The 20,784-nt window shown below is 49.5% G+C and overlaps 6 protein-coding genes across 6 annotated transcripts; 5 read left to right on the top strand and 1 right to left on the bottom strand.

Moving 5' to 3' along the window:
- Window positions 1-145: 145 nt before the first annotated feature.
- On the top strand, window positions 146-1,618 carry T069G_02672 (uncharacterized protein; the record flags this gene model as incomplete). The annotated part of the gene is made up of 1 exon (XM_056169882.1): window positions 146-1,618. The coding sequence occupies one exon, from the start codon at window positions 146-148 to the stop codon at window positions 1,616-1,618; it is 1,473 nt and encodes a 490-aa protein (XP_056030774.1).
- Window positions 1,619-2,569: 951 nt separating this feature from the next.
- Window positions 2,570-6,689, top strand: T069G_02673 (uncharacterized protein; the record flags this gene model as incomplete). Its single annotated transcript, XM_056169883.1, has 2 exons — window positions 2,570-2,616; window positions 2,738-6,689. The coding sequence occupies 2 exons, from the start codon at window positions 2,570-2,572 to the stop codon at window positions 6,687-6,689; spliced, it is 3,999 nt and encodes a 1,332-aa protein (XP_056030775.1).
- An 820-nt stretch (window positions 6,690-7,509) lies between these two features.
- On the top strand, window positions 7,510-9,446 carry T069G_02674 (fungal specific transcription factor domain-containing protein; the record flags this gene model as incomplete). Its single annotated transcript, XM_056169884.1, has 4 exons — window positions 7,510-8,052; window positions 8,107-8,370; window positions 8,442-8,551; window positions 8,597-9,446. The coding sequence occupies 4 exons, from the start codon at window positions 7,510-7,512 to the stop codon at window positions 9,444-9,446; spliced, it is 1,767 nt and encodes a 588-aa protein (XP_056030776.1).
- Window positions 9,447-9,542: 96 nt separating this feature from the next.
- On the bottom strand, window positions 9,543-11,662 carry T069G_02675 (sugar transporter domain-containing protein; the record flags this gene model as incomplete). Its single annotated transcript, XM_056169885.1, has 5 exons — window positions 9,543-10,005; window positions 10,114-10,665; window positions 10,806-11,184; window positions 11,303-11,458; window positions 11,572-11,662. The coding sequence occupies 5 exons, from the start codon at window positions 11,660-11,662 to the stop codon at window positions 9,543-9,545; spliced, it is 1,641 nt and encodes a 546-aa protein (XP_056030777.1).
- Window positions 11,663-12,699: 1,037 nt separating this feature from the next.
- Window positions 12,700-14,034, top strand: T069G_02676 (anhydro-N-acetylmuramic acid kinase domain-containing protein; the record flags this gene model as incomplete). Its single annotated transcript, XM_056169886.1, has 1 exon — window positions 12,700-14,034. The coding sequence occupies one exon, from the start codon at window positions 12,700-12,702 to the stop codon at window positions 14,032-14,034; it is 1,335 nt and encodes a 444-aa protein (XP_056030778.1).
- Window positions 14,035-19,009: 4,975 nt separating this feature from the next.
- T069G_02677 (short chain dehydrogenase domain-containing protein) lies at window positions 19,010-20,147 on the top strand (the record flags this gene model as incomplete). The annotated part of the gene is made up of 5 exons (XM_056169887.1): window positions 19,010-19,060; window positions 19,128-19,443; window positions 19,496-19,597; window positions 19,671-19,898; window positions 19,960-20,147. The coding sequence occupies 5 exons, from the start codon at window positions 19,010-19,012 to the stop codon at window positions 20,145-20,147; spliced, it is 885 nt and encodes a 294-aa protein (XP_056030779.1).
- Between the last annotated feature and the right edge of the window lie 637 nt (window positions 20,148-20,784).

Here is a 20,784-nt window from a genome sequence, read left to right on the forward strand (position 1 = left end):
CTCCCTCACACCCACATTGCCGTGCCGTCACCAACAACGCTATCAAGCTATCCAGGTAGAGTCTGCAAAGTCGCCAATAACGTTGTCAATTCAGAGTCATTCAAGTCGCTAACAACGTCTTTAAGGCAGAATCAACAACGCAACGATGGCGGATGTCATATTACGGTTGGATATCTCGAAACTTGCGATTGACGCCAACCACGTCGCCTTCTCGGATGGAGTTGCGTGCGTTCAGGCCTACTGGGCGTACGCGTTGGACCTGACTCGAGGCGAGAGAGATTCAATGCGCAGGCTCATCGCTGATCGCCACTACCAGCACACGGCTGAGTCGCGACAGTCGTTCACTGAGCATCCTATCTACAAAGGCAGCCATGGAAAACAACGACATGGCCTCATTCTGTTGCGAGCGCTGTACAAGAATATGCCTCCCGAGTATGAAAACAACGTCGTGGTCCGTTACGGTCCTATTCCGAGGCGAGATCGCACTGCCGATTACCTCAATTACTTCCCTGACACTATGCAACCTGCCGTTTTTGACATGGACACCGATGGTGCAAGACAATACAAGGAACGTTTTCCTCTTTTGAAGGTCATCCCGAGTGTCTTCCGCAAGCTTCCAGCCTCCGAGAGAGGCCGTATAAGGATGTCCCACAGAACCTCTGCCGTCGTTGCACCAGCTCGCGAAGAGTCCATTTCACCGCCGCCTCCATATGCACCGATAGGTGAACCGGCGGTGCAAACAACTCAAGACGTCGCCCAAACCTACGCAGCTTCGAACACTACCCAAGCCGTCGCCCAGACCCAAGCAGCTTCGAACACGAATCAAAACGCTGCCCAAGCCCATGCAGCTTCGAACAGTACCCAAGCCGTCGTCGAGCAGGTGAATTCGCCGACTACAGGAATTCAAGCCGTCGCCCAGGCCCAAGCAGCTTGGAACACGAATCAAAACGCCGCCCAGCAAGAGACTCCGAACGCTACTCGAACCGTTGCGGGCGCTGGCGCCGCTCAGACTGCACGACCTTTCGACTACGGCGGCGTGCAAGCCATAGAAGTGATTGACTCTGAGAGCGAGGAAGACTTTCCATCCGCGCTGGAGCATAGGGAGCCGGCGCAAACCGCCCTATCGGCTGCTCAAGTCATTGAGATGTATGGATATGGACCGGCGACAACGGTGACGACGGACGCTATGATACCAGCCACAACCGCCACGGCCCCTACACATGGCCAAAGGCGCACTTGGAATGAGGCCTTTGATCGCGAAACCCTCGGAGTACATACCGCATTGAACAACCAGAATGCGCTGCCGCAGGCCAGCACACGCCAGGACTTGTTCATATCGCTGTTGCAGCCACGGCAACAGCCTTCCGGTTCCAATCAAGTGCAAAACCCTGTGAACCTTTTGGAGCCTCCTTTGGCTGCAACAACAGGGGGTGACAGCCCAGTGACGAGAGAGGAATTTGACCAGTTGCGCGCAGAGGTGACAACTTTGAAGTCAGAGCTGACGACGATGAAGTCACAAATGACGACTCTTGCGGAGAATGTGTACATGTTGCGGGTGGCTTTTCAACGACAGCGAGAGCGACGTCAAGAGCAACGTCGAGAGCAACGGCAAGAATAAGGGCGTTAACCTGTTTTGGACTACCTCTGACGAAGGGAAGAAGGGTTTAGACAACAAACCGACTCGAAGGCTGGTATGAGAGCTTAAGGGAGAATTAGTGGATTAGGACAAACGACAAGACAGGAGTGCAATAGGAAAATGGGACAACGAGACAGATAATTACAGTTTGGGCAAGGTTTCGACAACGGGAAAGACATGGTCAGGTTTTCAAAATATCGTTTTGCATGCGGGTATTTTCCCTTAGGGTTTGTTCTCCTACTCCTAGCTTGGGAAGAAAGACGCCGTTTACTTTAAAGGTTTTCTACTTTATTTGATAGTCAGTAGAGTCATTGACTTTGCTAGAAATTAAGAACATATTCGGGATTTCAAGACATCGGTTTGAGCTCAAGAGGCGTTGCTGAATCACGTACCGTTTTACTAGGCGCATCTATTCTACAAGATATATGATGCTATCGACCTATATTGCTATTGGCTATGATTCGAATATCTTTCTCAGTGAGACCTCATAATGTTGCAATTAGCTATGTATGGAAAAGAGGCTCATATATTCTATACATGTGCATTTAGTGAATCACTGTCATAGGGCAGACGCGCGTTTGATTCAGAGCCATAACCAGCAGCCTCGTTCTCAGCGAGACCTCATAATGTTGCAATTAGCTATGTATGGCAAAGAGGCTCATATATTCTATATACATGCATTTAGTGAATCACTGTTAAGCAAGGACTCGCATATGATTCAGAGCCATATCCAGCAGCCTCATAAACGAGGCATTCCTCATTGCTGCCTCAAAATTTCGCCTATAAATTTTTGGATTCTTTCTCTTCTTCATTCCTTTTCTTTTTTCCTCTTCATCATCATTCCTTGGTTTGACACAGCAACATGAGTGTATGCCTGCTCGCTGTTGTGACGAAGGCGAGCGCAGGCGCTCCTTCCGCCATGGATGATTCGCCATGGCGGAGGCGACAACGGAAGGAGCCAGCGGCGCCTCTTCTTATAGGTACGAATAGCTTCGTTGTCTTTCACGTCAGGTCTGTCTTCTAATATCTTCCTAGGAACGGTGTGGTTGTCGACATCACTCTCTTCTCTCGTGCCTGATCGTCTAAGAACCTGCTCTGAAGGAAAGCAATTGTCGTCGCGGCCGGTTTGTCCTTTGTCGAATATTCGCTCAATACAAAGGCCGGTTTCACCGCTATCCGCCTCACTTCGACTATGGCGTTGGAAACAGTTAACAATGAGATGCTCGCGCGCACTTGGGCTTGTGTGTCTGGTCCAGAGGCCAAGAATCCCGTTTTCAACAAGAAATTCGACAGTCTAGAGAGCTTTACTGCGACTTTCAACTATGCGAATCTTCGGTTTCCGCCTGGTTTATTAGCAACAATGAACGCACCGTCGCCGCCCTCAATCGAATTCTTCAAAAAGCTACCTGTTGATGGACGTGACCGTTGGGGTGTTTATGCAATCGTCCTTAAGAAACCCGACTGCATCCCGCACCTTTATATCGGCTCAGGTACTGGAGCTAGACGGGGTCTTCTAGCTCGACTACGGCAGTACGACAACGGTACAAGCATTTCAAAGCTTGTTCGCAAGCGCCTTGCCGATGAGTATGAGATTACATACAAGGGAATACTTTGCTGGCTACCCATTCCCTCTGCCGACGACGTTCCTAGGCTACGACTTCTTGTTATCGCTTTGGAAGCAACGTTTTCTTTCATTTTCTGGGCAATGCAATCGAGAAAGAAAGATTACAAGATGGGTTCTTACTGCCCTTGGCCGCGGGATTCGTTCACTTACCACGGACTCTGTACACACAACGCACTCTTTGAGGCCATTGTCGGCGACCTTAAGCTGTCACCAGAAGAGCTAAAGGTTTTAGCCCGCATTAGAGATGAGCGAGAACGTCAGTATCGAAGGCTACCAGAAGTCCTGAAAAGAGCACGGGAGCGAAAACGTGCCCGGATGCCTGAGGTGAAGGAACGAGAGCAACGGCGAAGACGCGAAAGGGCGAAATTGCCGGCCGTCAAAGAGAGGACACGGCAATATCGACGCTGGTATGAGAATTTGCCAGAAGAGAAGATCAAAAGGCGAGAGCGACAACGACGGCGCCAGCGCCAGCGGCGATTGCTTCGAGAGGCCCAGAAAAGGGCACAAAAGCAGAACCGTGAGGGCGATGTCAAGCAGATATTCCTCCAACGACCGAAGCGACGATTGTCCCTGGAGGGCAAAGAAAAGGAGCTGCAACGATTGCGGAAGAGAATGAAGCTGCCAGGCGCAAAAGAGAAAAAACGAGAGCAGTTTCGTAAGTGGCTAAAGAGACCAGGAGTCCGCCGGAGAATAAACCAGCGACGACGTGAGCGATACCAATTAGACCCTGGATTTAATCTCGATATGCGAAACCGAGCTGGCCAATACCAAAAGCGAAAGTTCAAAGAGAAGGAAACTAAACGGGTGCTGAAAAACATGAAGCAATACGAAGCTGGACAACACGATGTCTCTACGTTGGCCGAAGGAGCAAAATACAGCTGTGCAATCTGCAGATATGGTTTTCGAAGCCGTTCTGCACTAGCTAAACATAGGGCAACGCCAGGACATCAACGCAGACTCGCTATAGCAAATGAGTTCTTTGGCAGCGCTGCCCTGAACCCCATTGACGACACTGCTTTTGACCGCATTGACGGCACCGACCTCACCACAATTAGCAACAGCCCGGATGCACAGGCCGTTGCCGCCTATAAATACCACTGCAACCTTTGCAACTATTGGTGCAAAACGAAGGACTACCTGGATCACCACAAGAAAAGCAAGGGCCACTTGATAAAGGAGGCCGAAGCCGGTGGTAGTCCAGGGGCTGCTATTACATACGCCTACTACTGCGACCTCTGTGGTTATTCAACAAACATCCCTGGGAGTTTAAAGTCGCATAAAAAAACCAAGGCTCACTTGGCAAAGGAGGCCGAAGTCAGGCGTAGTACCAATGGCAATACCAACGCTGACAACGACGCCAATGGCGAGACAGAGGCCGCTGTTACGTGGAAATACTCTTGCAACCTCTGTGACTATTCAACAAACCTCAAAAGGAATTTCGACGCCCACAACAAAACCAAGGCTCACCTGGTAAAAAAAGCCAAGGCTTATGGCACTGCGAACATTGATGCTAATGCCGAAACCAATGGTGAGACAGACGCCGCTGTTGTGTTAAAATACTCTTGCAACCTCTGCGACTATTCAACCAACCGCAAAGGGGATTTCAACGTCCACAACAAAACCAAGGCTCACCTGGTAAAAGAAGCCAAGGCTTATGGCAGTGCTAACACTGATGCCAATGCCGAAACCAATGGTGAGACAGACGCCGCTGTTGTGTTCAAATACTCTTGCAACCTCTGCGACTATTCGACCAACCGCAAAGGGGATTTCGATGTCCACAACAAAACTAAAGGTCACCTGGTAAAAGAAGCCAAGGCTGCGAACACTGATGCCAACGCCGAAACCAATAGTGAGACAGACGCCGTTGTTGTGTTTAAATACAATTGCAGCCTCTGTGGCTTTTCAACGAACCTCGGTGAGGAGTTTGGGCGCCATAACGCAACTCAGACTCACTTGGCAAGGGAGGCCGAGGCCACGCTCAATGCCACTGGCGAGACCGACGTCAACGCCGACGTTGATGCAGATGCCGCTGCTGTTGTGTTCAAATACAATTGCAGCCTCTGTGACTTTTCGACCGACGTCAAAAAGAAGTTCGGACGACATAACGCAACCAAGGCTCACCGAGCAAAAGAGGCCGAGGCCCGCCTCAATGCCACTGGCGAGACCGACGTCAACGCCGACGTTGATGCAGACGCCGCCGCTGTTGTGTTCAAATACAATTGCAGCCTCTGCAACTATTCGACCTACGAAAGTTCCACATTGAAACGCCATAAAAGAAGCAAGGCTCACCGAGCAAAAGAGGCCGAGGCCCGCCTCAATGCTATTGGCGACGCCGAAGTCAACGCCGAAGTCAACGCCGACATAGATGCAGAGGCCGCTATTGTGGATGAATATCATTGCAGCCTCTGCAACTATTCATGTCATATGAAGCACAGCATGAAACGCCATGAAACGACCAAGGCACACTTAGCGAAAGAGGCCGAGGCTAGGCGAAACAACAACACTGGCGCCGATGTTGATGCAGAGGCCCCTATTGTGTATGACTTCCACTGCAGTTTCTGTGACTATTCGACTATGAACAAGGAGAGCTTCGAACACCATAAGCAAGGCAAGCGCCACTTAGAAAAGGAGGCCGAGGCTAGGCGCAACGAAGAAGGCGACGCAGAGGCTAGTGTTGTTTATAAACACAATTGCAGCGTCTGTAACTATTCGACCAACATCAAACCCGAGTTTGAACGCCATGGAAGAACCAAAGCTCACTTGGCAAAAGAGGCTGAGGCCAGACATGACAGCGACGTTGACGCCGATGTTAACGCAGAAGCCCTTGTTGTTTACAAATACCATTGTAGCCTTTGCAACTATTCGGCTATTGAGAAGACCGCCTTGGATCGCCATAACAGAACCAAGGGTCACTTGGCAAAAGAAGCCGAAGCCAGAGGCAGCGACGACGAGGAGCCAGAGGCCGTTGTGTATAAACACAACTGCAACCTCTGCGGTTATTCGACTAATGCGATAGACACTTTCCAACGCCATAAAATATCCAGGAGTCACTTGGCAAAAGAAGCCGAAGCCAGAGGCAGCGACGACGAGGAGCCAGAGGCCGTTGTTTACAAACACCATTGCAGCCTGTGTAACTATTCGACGAATGACATAAACTGCCTGCAACAGCATCACAGAACCAAGGGTCACTTGGCAAAAGAAGCCGAAGCCAGGGGCGGCGATGAGAATGACCCAGAGGTCGTTGTTGTGTATAAGCATTCCTGCAACTTCTGCGACTACTCAACTAATGACAATGGCTCCTTTAACCGTCATAAAAAGTCCAAGGCTCACGTGGAGAAGGAAACAATTGCCAGACTTATTATTAACGCCAGCCTTAACGCCAGTAGCGATGCCAACGCTGCTGTCGAAGCAACTTTACAATCGGTATAAACTTCAGACTTCCACATTGGCGTTAATTTCTTTATCTATGGGAGAGGTTTCGGGATCTTATACGTTTTGGGGTCAAATTTAGGGTCAAAACTTGTTGTTGTTATAGACACTATTATGGACGTCGCCTCAAGAGCATAAGTGGTTGAGAGCAATCAAGCAGCCATTCTAGTCTACGTAGCTGACATCACGGATCATATGGACAAGGGGTACAACGTACGTACATAGGTAAACAATGAGGAAGTTGACTTAATATACAAGGTTATTTATATTGGGTCATATTGATGAAGGCTACATACACTACGACTGGTAAAAACTTGGTGTGAAAACGACTCGTGAAGGGCGCCTATAAAATCGCCCGGTCCCAGTACTCAGCTGACAAAGGAAATAAATTCCTCTCTTATTAAGATACCGCGTATGCAGATTACATGCATGGCGACTGTGTAGGATCAAGGAGCCCACATGCACTGTAACGATGTGCGGAGTAACTACCTGCGCGCACAGTGTGTGCCTGTCTATCTAAAACTCGCATTTCGCACTGGGCCATTATTTCACCGTTGCTGCTTTCTCGTTTGCGTGTCAGCTTCTTCGTCTTCGGAGCCACGCGCGTCTAAACAATGTCAGACATCCCCAAGCGCAAGCAGCGCCGCAGCAAAGCCACACACGACATCTCAGCTGTCTCACTTCCGGTTCTCCAGATTACGGACGCTATTAGTATAGCTTTGCACTACTGATACTAGATCCGAGTGAGGGGCAGGGCTCTTTGCCGTTTAGGCTTTCTCTCCTGAATCCCCCCACAAACAGCGCGTTCTTCGTCAAAACGATGCCAGATCCTCACGTCGACATTCCCAAACCTAAGCAGCGCCGCATCTCAAGAGCCTGTGACTACTGTCATCGTCGTTCGATTAGATGCAAGCCAGCGGAGGGTTTCTCAGGCGCAGGCGGATCCTCCAGTTGCCAAAACTGCAAGGATTTTGCGCAAGTTTGCACTTATCATCGCCAGCCGAAGAGACGAGGAGTTCCCGCGCGGAACGGCAGTGGGGGACCGTCGGCCAATCGACATGTGGTGGAGGGATTGCCAGATCTAGAGTCGTCGAGATCGCCATCTCAGGGCGACTTGCGGATAATACCCGAGATTCAACAGCCGGGCCCTAATGCCAATACCTCACCACAGTCCCAGTCAGCCTGGCGGGCTCCCTACATTGTTAGCCAGGCGACTGTCGTTGACCTCGTTGAGCTCTACTTTGAGATCGTCTATCCCATCTTCCCCTTCTTCCACCAGCCCTCCTTCACTCGCAAGATCTCGAGGGCCGAATATAACACTAATCAGTCGCTCTTTGCCACCACCATGGCCGTATGTGCTTTGGTGGGCGGCCGAGTCCGGGATGGGTCCGTTATGAATCCGCGATGGGACGTCCAGGCCCTCCAGAGGGAGACGTTGCCAGACACCTTTTATGCCGAGGCCAAGAGGCAGTTGCTGGACAATGGCCTTGACAACTCAGACTTTAACATCCTCCGTGGTCACGCTATAATGGCCATTACGGCTATTCAAAACGGAAAAATCCGAGACATGCATCATCACCTTGGCATCTATCACACATTCATGGCCATGGATGGACTCCATGACGAGGTAAATTGGCCATCCGGTATCGGTATTATTGAGAGAGAAGAGAGAAGAAGAATGGTGAGACTATCAGCTTTTGTCCCTTTCCCCATACCACTTACACCAACTAATCCGTTACTTTTCCGAAACAGTTTTGGTCCATTTATACCCTGGACATCTTCACATCCGTGGTTTGGGGTGGTGTTATCCGTTCTCGAGAACAGCAGGCCAATGTAGCTTACCCAGCAGAGGTGGATGACCAGTACATCAGTGACGGAGGCATTGCACGACCAGGCCTCTCGCCTAGTGGTCTAAGCCCTCCCATTGCTCGCCTTGTCCTCACTGCACAATCTGATTGCTGGTTGTCCGGCTGGAATTTTATCACTGACCTATACAGAGTGTTGGAGCATGCTCTGGCACGATTTCGGGATCGCAGGAGATCCTTCATGTCCGAGATCATTGACGACCAGTCAACAGTGACTGGGCAATCCGTTCGTGACAAGGTACTCCGCATGTACTTGAACCTTCCCGAATGCTTCAAGAACACGCCAGCCATGGCATTTAACCAGAAGCAAGATCTCTTTGGTTTCCAGGCAGCCAACATCACCGCCAGCCTCCAACTTCTTCGCATCACATTATTCGCGGCCGGAGGCGCAAGCATCGCAGAGCGCTGTGAGATTGCCTCTGACGTGGTAGATGCTTTCAGCTCCATTCCAGTGCAGTATTGCTTGACAATAAGCAAACCGTTGCTGCATCATTTGGGTGGAATCGGCGCTATCCTCGGTTCGGTCTTTGAAGAACCTCTCAGCGAAGCAGAGTACAATCGCGTGAGATCTGTCATGTTATCGATGGCAAGGCTTCTTGAAAACCTCGAGACGATACACCGCAGCTCGAGTGCCAGCGAGAAGCTTCGATCTCAGGTATCCCGCATTGACGAGTACATGGCAGCCCAGCGCCAACAGTCAAGGCCGCCTCTCGAGGATACTCCAGTGAACACTACGGTGCAGCAAGTGGTGCCGGTCGACAGCTCCAGAGGTGGTGGCCAAAATTATGAGCAGGTTGGCACGGAGATGACTGGTGATTGGTCGTTCTTGGTGCCTCCGGACTTGTTAGGCGATCTAACATGGAATTTTGATTTTGGTGGAGTGTTTACATGAGGAAAAGGAAAGCTTCTTATGGTTCATAAGCATGAGGCGTACTATTCCGGCTATGATACTGCGTTCCAAAACAAAGGGCTAATTCTGTCAACAAATTTACATGACGGCGTCGGCATTGGCCTCGACCCTCTTTTCATCAGGGCTCCCGGGTTCCGTGCCGCGTTCCGAGTCCTTACCGTCAACCTCATCCAACAACTGCCTGGCCGCAATAGCAATGTTACCTCCCGCTTCGCCCACGCGACGATGATATTCCTTCACGTTCTCAGATGCCAGCATACTGTCGCTTGTGAAGAGAAGTGAAATCTCTTCCAGAGTTCGGTTGGCAAGTTCGGGGTAGAAAAACCAGACTATGGGGGCAACAACAACGTTCATTGCGCCGAAAAAGAGATAGGTGCCATAGCCGACTCTGCTGAGGAAAATGGGCATGATGAGGGTTGTGGAGCCACATCCTGTGGCCCAGCCGAAAATGGTGAAGCTGTATCCCTTGGCACGGACCTCTTGGGGCCAGATCTCGGTGCCATAGATCCAGCAGGGAATAATGTTGAACATGGTGAAGAACCTGTATAGTAATAATTAATATCTCTTACGTTGTACATTTGATATCAAGGAGGATTGGAGGAAAACTGGAAAATAGGAAAAAAGGAGGATATCCCAGATATATACTTACCAGACATAAATGAAGACGAAACTTGCTGCGGCAGTTCCTAGGCGCTGCGATAGTTCCGGATCCGAGATGGCATGATCTTGCGAGGTCTTGATGAGGGCGCCGACCAAGAACAGACACACTCCCTGAATGATGAATGAAGTGATTAATGACTTTACGCGGCCCATTCGGTCAATGACAAAAGCTGCGGCTGCGGTGCCAGGAACACCAAAGGTGTTGGCCAGGCCGGCAAGCCAAAGGGCCTTGTAGGGATCAAACCCAGCCAGCTCAAACAGGACGCCGGCCCAACCAACGATGGCGAGGATGCCGGTCCATTGCTGGATCCACTGCAGGGCAAATCCGAGGACGGCCCGACGGCCAAGATGCAGCTTTCCAGAGAAGCGACCGCCTAGGACGATGTTGGCGAGGTCATTGCGCTTGTGGTGCGTTGCCTCGACAATGGCATCTAGCTGTTCGACCTCGGAGGCAATGACGGGGTCTTCGGGGCTCAGGTCTCCTCTAAGCTTGCAGAGGATATCAATGGCTTCCTGACGCTGGCCGTTGGCAATGAGCCATCTGCGGGTAGGCGTTAGCAGCGTACTTATACAGATAGTAGACGGCAAACTGCGGGGACGGGACGGGAGGAGGAGAGAGTGGAGGAGATAGTGGAGAGGGGGGCGTATATTGAAGATAGTGGTGGAGGGGGATGAACTGACCGAGGAGACTCAGGTAGCAGCGGCACTGCCACGTCAACGACCAGGAGCGGGATAATCATCCATGCCAGAGGGAATCGCCAGCGGAATTCCAGGTTGGAGTTGCGGATGCCGAAATTGATCCAGTAAGCAATGACGATGCCCAGGTAGTTGGCGACGAAGACCAGGGAGAAGCTGGAGCCTCGGTCGTGGGACTGGGATAGCTCGCTGACCCATGGCAGGATGATGGCATTCATGAAGCCAATGCCAATGCCGGCAATGACACGCGCACAGATGAACATGCTGGCATTCTGGCTGCCGGCCATCAATGCCGCACCGAGGATTCCGAAGGCAGTGCCCACGAGGACGCCGCCTTTGCGTCCTATCTTGTCACCAACCCATCCTATGTTGTTTCGTGAAATTAGCACACGTCCGTTCCACGCCGCAATCCTTCCGCTGTCCCTATCTCTCCTCGACTTTTTTGACAAAAGTTCTCTCTCTCCTGAGGGTTGTAATCGTACCACCGATGAAGCATCCCCACATCCCCCCGAAATAATAAGCTGCGGCAAGCCCGCCTTGTTTAGTGGTGTTGGTTACGACCCCATCGTGGCCGATATCTGCCATCTTGATGAAGCCTGGCGTGGCGCTAACGGTCCCAAGGACACCCTGATTATAGCCTTTGGAGCGAGATCTCGTTAGCACTGGATACCACGAAAGGCCTAGAACTAGACTCGGATGGGGAAGTTCGGCTCGGCGCGCGGCCAAGCAAAGCAAGAAAAATCCTCCTTACCTTCGAAAATCAGGGCCGTTGCCGCGACCAGATTGATGAGGAACAGCAGCACCTTGCCCGGGACATGGCGCCAAATCTGTAGACCCGCCATCGAAGCGGCAACTGCTTCGTGCTAGTCGTTTGTGTAGTGTCTTTAATTAATTAACAACCGGCCGGAGGCAAATGTGGTTGACGATCTGGACTCAAGCTTGGACACTAAATCAAGGGGTATAAAAAGGAATAAAAAAAAAAATCGGGCACGGGAGGAATTTGGGGGCGCTTAAAGAGGGAATTCGAAAAAGGCGGTCTCTCTGACCCCATGGGCCAAGAGGACGAACGTCTGATACGGGCCTGTCACCTGTCACTCCAGCTCTCCCCCAAGGTTCTGGTGATGGAAATCGAAGCGAGTGCTACGTCGTTTGTGATGAGCCAACAGCTCAACCAACAGCACTCCCACTCGCTCCGTTTCCCACTGTGCCTCAGCCGTGTGTGTCCGTCAGAACCAAAAAAAGATGGCCGTCTGGCCCTTCTAGCCTTGGCGAGAGCGTGTCCTAGACGTGCGTTAGTTCCGTAACGGAGCCCAAGATGGGACCCCTCCCCAGATACGATACGCGTTGTCCGGAATAAACTCTTTGTTCTTCCCAGGGTGAGGCTCCAGGCGGGGGACGCGCCGACGGAAACGTGGAACGTGAATCTATGCCGGCTAAAGCGGTGCCTAAACGTTTAAAAAGATTTATGCATGGGGGGTGGCGATTTCTGGCCGGCCGGTTTTGGGAAGCGGCCGTTTAGCCGTGCGAAGCGTTTTGACGGAGACCGTTGCGTGTGAAGGGGGGGTGTATCTTTGGTCTCATCGGGCACATCTCGCGCACACAGTTGGTCTGTGGCCTTCAAAAATCATGTCGTTTAGCAGCCTGTGATTATATTGGGGGTGTCTCCTGTATTCGTTGCTCCTAAAGGCTGGGTTGAATGACTCGGTTCTAAGTCGTTTATAGTGCAATAAAGACTAGCCAACTCTCTTTTGATCCGGGCCAAAGGTTTGGTTGGGCACTTCTTTCTCTTTGGGCAGAATTCGCTCTTTATCTACTTCATCTTACACAGATTCCAACGCAGCTCTTTTTCGTTATACTTTGAGATATTAGACAGATCAACATGGGTTCCGCCAATGGTGTCATCTATGGCGGGGAATCGCCGCTCGACATGACCGTCCTTGGGCTGAATTCGGGCACGTCAATGGATGGAATTGACTGCGCTCTCTGCCGATTCAGACAGGCGTCTCCTGGCGAGCCTATGCACTTTGAGCTGCTCAAGTATGATGAGATCCCTCTTGAGCCAAAGATCAAGAAGAGAGTCATGAACATGATTCTTCACAACACGACAACGCCACAGGAGCTATCGGAGGTCAATGTCATTCTCGGAGAAACGTTTGCAGATGCAGTCAAGGCTTTTGGAGAAAAACACGGTGTCCCGTTGTCATCTATCGATGTGGTCGGTTCGCACGGGCAGACCATCTGGCTGGAGAGCATGCCTCAGGACGGACACAAGCAATCTGCCCTCACCATGGCCGAGGGAACGTTTATTGCGTCGCTTACCGGCATCACAACTGTGACGGATTTCCGGGTGTCAGACCAAGCGGCTGGTCGACAGGGCGCCCCCCTGATTGCCTTTTTCGACTCCTTGGTTCTCCACCATCCGACAAAGCTCAGGGCGTGCCAGAACATCGGCGGCATTGCCAACGTCTGCTTTATCCCTCCGGACTCCAACGGCCAACTAAATGATGAATTCTTTGACTTTGACACCGGCCCAGGCAATGTCTTCATCGACGCTGCTGTGCGTTACTTTACCAATGGAGAGCGAGAGTATGACAAGGATGGAGAAATGGGCAAGCTCGGCAAGGTGAACCAGGAGATGGTGGACGAATTTCTCAAGACACACTTTTACTTTGCGCTTGAGCCACCCAAGACGACAGGCCGAGAAGTCTTCCGCGACACTATTGCGCACGAACTTATTGAGCGTGGTATCGCGGCGGGCATGTCTGCTAACGATATCGTGGCTACGATCACCAGAATCACCGCACAGGCTATTGTTGAACACTACAGACGATATATGCCAACGCAATACGGGCCGTTGGCTGAGGTGTACATGTGCGGAGGTGGAGCTAAGAACCCTAACATTCTCGACCATCTGAAGGAGTCGTTCCCAGAGACCAAGTTCGTCATGCTGGACGAGGCGGGCATTCCGGCGGACGCAAAGGAGGCCATCACTTTTGCGTGGCAGGGTATGGAGGCTGTGGTTGGTCGAAGCATCCCGGTTCCGTCTCGGGTCGAAACGAGGCGAGGTTATGTGCTAGGAAAGGTCAGCCCCGGAGCGAACTACAGGCGAGTGATGAGGAAGGGGATCGATTTTGGAGCGGGGCACGAGCATCTCGATCCAGTAAGGGAGTTGGTCAATTACATCGACGGCAGCGTATACAACAACAAGAACTGAAAGTGAGTGGACAACTGGCACCTGGATGGGTCTAGGGGGTGGGCAGTGGAACAAGTGCGATGTCGCTTCTGCGGTATCCCCTGATTCCTGCAATCTCCTTGATTATTGGACGTTCATAAAGCATCGAGACGGAAGAAAAGAAGAGGAAAAAAAATAGAAAAGGGTGAGGAAAATACATACTACAGGCGGTTAGTTCTGACATTTTGGCGACTCAGAGAAGGTTGGGTAGGAGGCAAGATGGGCTCGTGGCGGGCGAAGCAATAAGGAGATGGCGTTTATGCGCTTTATGCGCGAGTGGTATGTGTGTATCTATTCCGGGGCACTGGGCAAAGGGCATTGGATACGAGTACTCCGTATACATGCGAGGTGTTTGGTAGCATGGTGAATCCGGCGCAAGTTGAGGGAGCAATAAAGTAAAGGACGTTAATCTGTCCATTCAGTCTAATCTGTTCCACCACCCATCATAATGTTTCATCAAATGCCCGATGTCACTGATGAACCGTACTTTACGGATTTCTACAAATGGATTCTGTACGTAAATCTCCCCGTGTAAGTAAGCGGCGGCGTCTGTCTAAAGTTGGTTGGTCACTCACACACACCTCTCTCCCACCGGACTGGGACGCTGCAGGAGTGAGAATGGGGCACACGGCAAAGGGACCAAGTCGAGAAGGGCCCAGACCATGATATCACTGGTGGCCGTGCTGCATTTGGCGTGTAATGCTGATGCCGTTTTGCCGCATGTGTTACTTTGATGTTGCAGTTGTGGCTGTCTGGTTGGTAGATGAATATAGTATCATCGTAGGGACCGTTGTTGGTAAATTCATTAGCCATTTTGCCGTTAAAGAGGCTCTCTTCAATCTTGGTGGTGATTAATGATTATTCGATCTTCTCTACTCCCTTCCTTGATGGGTGAAGCTATCGCAAATGAGGACGTATTTTCTTCCTATATAGTAAACACGACTCGTGTGGTATGTAACACAAGATTCATCATTTACAACAGGGAATTCTTAATGCCGCTGCCACGTAATGTAACCCTCAGCGAGTAAAAGGGGGTGGATGCGATTATGCTGTATAGAAACCGCCAGCAGACTATACAATGTACTGCAGATATAATGATCTACAGATTACCTTCCTTTCTCCTCACCGTTTCTGATCCATGCCCATTTGATTAACATTTATGCTGCCTTGTTCCAAAAGTGTTCATAGACTATTCACACAAATCTCGTCTGTTCTCCCTAGACGCTCATTTGGAGGCCGCAAAGAAGTGATAGAGGGCATGAAATTGCTCGGGTTATCTTTCATGGATAAACTTGTTTATCTCAATGGGCATTTAGCTCCTCAGGAGGTTGGTATACTGAATTAACTTATGTTATGTAGTGTGACCGCCCCCTTATCTTGGGGTAAGAATGTAGGTCCTACTACCCACCTTGTGGAGCTGCAACTTGATAGTTTTTGTACCGACTTTCCAGAGACCCAATGAAAGAACGGAAGATCGCTATCTGTGACTAAACCGAGACAACGAGACACGTATTTGCCTGCCTCGCTTGTCCGAGAAAGGACAAGAGATTCATAATCTTCAACTTCATCCCTTATCCTCCTACAGGGGAAGCCACCACTCATCATAGGGGGTGTTGTAACCTCATGCAGCCGTCTGTAGTTGCACCTAACTGTAGTATTTGCGAATTTAGTGTATATGAGGTGTTTTCATGCTCATCCCTTTTTACCATTTATCCAAAGAAGGGCCGTTGTCATATATTCCGGTATTCCGGATATTTGAGGAGCAAACTACTAGTAGGCAGTAGCTGCAAGATGATAAACCACGCACAATCTAGAGAATGTGGCACTCTGCATGTGGTATGACCTCAACCTATTGAAAAAGAGGATATGCGGGGATGCTTTGGAGAAAAGCTATTATTATAACTACAATGGGCAGGGGCCGTTTGTTGGGAGGTCATATGAACATTTGTAGTGAGATCTAGTTTGAGTGCTGATGTTACTAGTATTTCGCGATGATCTGACATGTGACGTCTCTCAAAATAGATCCACACCAAAAGAAATCGATTAGACTTTTTTCAACTTAGATTGGGGTTAAGGAGGCGGAGTAAAGTGCCATTAGCCTATTGGAACACGGATAAATACTCGCTTTGCTTGCATCTTCCCACAGTTCTTTGTTGGCCTCAGAGGATTAGATTACTCGATGCCCTGTTGATATGTCATTTCACGAAGACGTTAACCGGCTCTATGCCACTATCAAAACTACCAGCGGAGGACATGGTTCAAATGTACTAACTAAGGTGGAAACCAGAAGACAGGCTCTCTTGATCGGCAATCAAGTGTACACGTGTACACATAAGCACTTGAGAGAGGCCGTTGGTGTCTTTTGACGGATTCCATGTGCATCTTTTCACCGGTTCCCGTTATTCACAGGTTACGGGGTATGACTAGGTAACCTCTCTTGAGTGTTGCTCTAATATAATACGCAAAAGGGTATTGAGCATTGCTTTATACTTGCGCTTGGAGACTTAAAGTTGCTCCTACCCCTATCCATCTCACCACTTTGGCTCCGCTCATCCTCTTACATATGTAGCTACATGGTGGTCAATAATACGTATTCAGTGCCTTACCCTAAGTGGCATCAAGATTACAATAATTTATTGAATGCTCCAGCTTCCCATGATGGAAGGTCCAGCGGATGATGTCGTAGACACACAACTACGACCGTCGAGGAGGAGTCAAGTCGAAATGCACACTGCTGATCCTATTTAATCACTAGACTCTGCCTAATCGCCGTTGATATCGTCTCATCGCTTATAATTGATTGTACTGAAGCCTTACAAACATGATCTATTCCACCAAGATTCCGTCAATGATATGTTTGTAATGGAACCTCTTATTAGCAGCACGCGTCCTGAACAAGAAGCAACTCGATGGTTGGATAGTAGCCAATATTTTCAAACACTCATCGCCTAAACACGGGTGCTAAAGATGATGTGCTTGATTTTTGGTATATATATTTTCTTCTAAGAGAGCTATGAGGTAGCCGGTTAATACGGTAGCTCGCTTCCTGCGTTTCTAATCTTTCACTCTCTCCTCTCTCTTTCTATATTGTGGAGAAGTTCAATACGTTGTACGATACGATTGTTGTATACATAGGACTTCTGGTTGATGCTCTGTTCACTTACTTCCTTTTTCTTTAATTATAAACTTCCCCTCTGGCCGATCCTTTGGTGTCTGCTGCGCCAATGCATGCTGACAACCGTTATCATAACTTGACAGACCCCTAGGCGTGTATTTACTGCAACTTTCCCCATTTGGATGTCTGCTGGTTGCCGATTGACGGATCTCATCTTGGCCGCTGTCTCACTATGGTCAGCCACTATGACCATCCTTAGATAGTTGTTTTTAGCTCTGCGGTATTACTTATCGGGCGTACATCTGTGCTGTCTTGTCTACATATGGAAGGACACTGGTGACAAGTATTTGTCGATTTTCTTTTTTCGCTTTCTCTTGTTGTGGCGATTCTTGGATACATCGGCACATATCCTTTTAAATAGTCGTACCTATGATAACATACGAGCTTTTTTGTCTCCAGCATTTTGTCAGCCCGATTTATTTGTGAACAAGAAGAAAGCCGGCGGAGTGTACTGTAGCAATAGGGTAGATATGAGTTGCGTGGGGGTTTGCGATCTCGATGAGTGTGGTGGGGTCTGAAATGCCGTGACTGGCTGTGTTGCTCAGTGTATTCGTCCCGTGCATACATACGGCCTATCAGTATGTCACTGGTGGTGGTAGAGTTGAAGGATGCAAGATAAGAAGATTGAATGGTTACGGGCTTTGCATCCGGCTGCTGACGCAACCGCGTGTTGTATATGGCAAATTGAAGATGGTTTAATTATATGTGTATGTCATCGATAAATCATAATGAACAGATGTATGTATGAAGCGCAAGAAGGTTCGAAACCTCTGGTTAAGTTCTGTTTATGTGCTATAGTCTGCGCCATAGTTGAGAACGAATATTGTGTGACGCGTTGAAAGCTGGTCGGAAATGCCCAATGTGTCGACCTTTATTGCTATTCGTTTAAGAAAGCGGGACTTCAACAAAAGAAAAGTTCTTTCGAGCGCTTGTTGTCAAGAATGGATAGAATGGGAACAGTGGGTGACGCCAGGTAAAGATGCAAACCGAGATGCTTACCCACCTGTTGGGGTTGCTGGAATGGGAAAGCTACATGTAGTGTATTTGAGTATGCTCAACACCAACGTCATCAAGCAATGATTAATTCACGGTAACCTGTAGTTGCAAGCACCGTGTGTACCTGATAATAAAGTTTGTGAAGTTGTCTGGAGGTTGAATACATGTAGTTTCAGCATGAAAGATCCTGAATTAAACATCTGACAGGACCTTTCAGCTCCACCCTGTCAGCGGCCCTTGAGATGGAATATTCCGCTCCTCTAAGGCATTTCCCGTCCTCTAGCGGAGCTGGCCCACAACACTAGATTGGCACCAAGAGCAAAGCTATTGGAATGATTGGACATCAAGTGCCGCCTCGCTCTCCTGCCCGTGGCAGAGCGGAACAGGATCACTTGCTCCGCTCTGGTTATTATAAATCACAGATGAACACGTGCGGCGGAGCATTTCCAAGTACTAAAATGCTGATGAATGGTTTCAGGCCTTGAAATGGTGATGCTCTATTCGGAAGTCGCTGCGAGGTGGGGAAGGATGAATAAGACTGAGAGCGACAGCCCGGCCTTAAAGAGCTAAAGGCCGATAGAAGGATCAATGGCTGGACTTGGATTGTATTCTCCGGACTGGTACCAATTACTATTTATTTAGCTTTCAAGTAGACTCGATTCCAACTTGTGTCTACTGTCCAATGCCATCACTCTGACACTATCAACATTGAACTCAAGGTGCAAAACAACACACTATTATCTGGCCCTTCCAAACTGTCTCGATACCCCACGATTGCATCTTATAATGGCTACCATCGCAAAAACCGTCGTTGCCACTGGCGCATCTTCAGGCCTTGTAAGTGGAGCGATCCGTCAATGCATGCGTTAAACCTTGACTCGCCCGCTAACTGACTCAACTCCAGGGCTTTGAGGCCATCAAGCAGCTGCTCCTCCAGCAAACTCAGCCATACAAAGTCATCCTTGGTGCCCGAAACACGAAGAGCACTATTGCTGCCTTTGATGCTTTGGCCTATGACCGTTCTGGCCACGCTGTAACCGTCCTACCGCTAGAACTCTCAGATGTGAGGACAGTCAAGTCCTTTTCGCAGCAGGCGCTGGAAAAGATTGGCGGTGATAAGATCGATTACTTGCTGCTAAATGCAGCCATCACCAATGGCGCGGAGAAGCCTGGTCCCAAAGGTTGGAGATGGTGCGAGTCAGTGGTGGTGAACCATTTCTGTGAGTTTTTTTCAGCGGCCAGCAGTCTGAGTAGTGGCTAATGAATGCATAGCACAACACTACCTTACTCATCTACTGAGAGAGAAGCTTGTCGAGTCAAAATCTCGCATCGTCTTTGTCTCTTCTGGAGCGATCCGTCGTATTACTGATCCCAGTAAGTGAATCACTCCGCCCTTGAAGCTCATATGTCTCATCAACCCACATACTCACTTTATCGTTTCCCATAGGTGTCCTTGATGATATGTTGAAGAGCGCCTCGGGTGCGGATGGCATGAATGTCTACTGTGCCACCAAATTCGTTCAGCTTCTGAATGCTCACTGGTGGCGCCGTCAACTGGCTGGCCAGTGTGACGTCGTCGCTGTTTCACCTGGCTTGATTCCCAACACTGGCCTTAGCCGAGGTAACGGACTGCAGCTCTCCATGGATATGCCGGATGCGAAACCCATTGAAACAGGTGCGTTTGCTTTTTTGTTGTATAGTTGATACTGAGAACGAAAGTTAATATGGTGTGATAGGCGCACAAAGCATCCTGGCTGCATTCACTCGATCAGACTTCCCAAGTGATCCGGATCAGATCTTCTTGACAAGCTGGGGAGATTGGTGGGGGAAGGATATCATTGAGCAGTCTCTTGACAAAAACCTGCAAGATAAGTGGAGTTGGAGCAAAGAAGAGATTGAAAAGGAAGTTGGTATCACTGCGTGAAGTATGGCGGAAGAAATGCTCTCAGGGCACTAATGTAAGCTGTAGCCAAGGCATTTCTAAAATGGAATACAAAGTCACACGGTGCCGGAAGTAGGAGAAAGGGAGGGACGGCTCTCACCGACTGATCCTACATTCACTGTTATTGTTTCACAAGCCTCTGTGATTCACTTCAAATTGCCTACATATTAAGCCATATTTCCCACCCCGAGGAAAGATTGCCGTCCACCTCAAACTGAGCCTGCTATATAAGCTTTTATAGAGTTGTTTGAGAAGGTATAAGGCGACTGACTCTTTACCCCTTGCCTATTGAAATGCTAATGCTTTAACAGAAACTATGTGCAAGTTTCGGATCGCCGTCACTCTTTGCGCCTGCCAGGATCCAGCTTGCAAAAGGAAAACAGATGCCTTTGGTCAACTTGACAGTGAAGTAATGCAGAAGCATGGCGGTCATATCCTCTGGATAAGCACATATCTCAGAGAAGGTCCCTTGTGCTTAGACTACTTCACGAACGAAGAGCCTAACCGGCTGGTGGTACGACACGGCATGGATAGGAACAATGGGAACAGTAAGCAGGATTGCAAGAATCGCACCTTCATTATCGACCCAAACATCAAAAGATGCTTCATAATGTGCGAT

Source organism: Trichoderma breve, chromosome 2 (genome assembly GCF_028502605.1).
Source record: "Trichoderma breve strain T069 chromosome 2, whole genome shotgun sequence".
Taxonomy (NCBI): domain Eukaryota; kingdom Fungi; phylum Ascomycota; class Sordariomycetes; order Hypocreales; family Hypocreaceae; genus Trichoderma; species Trichoderma breve.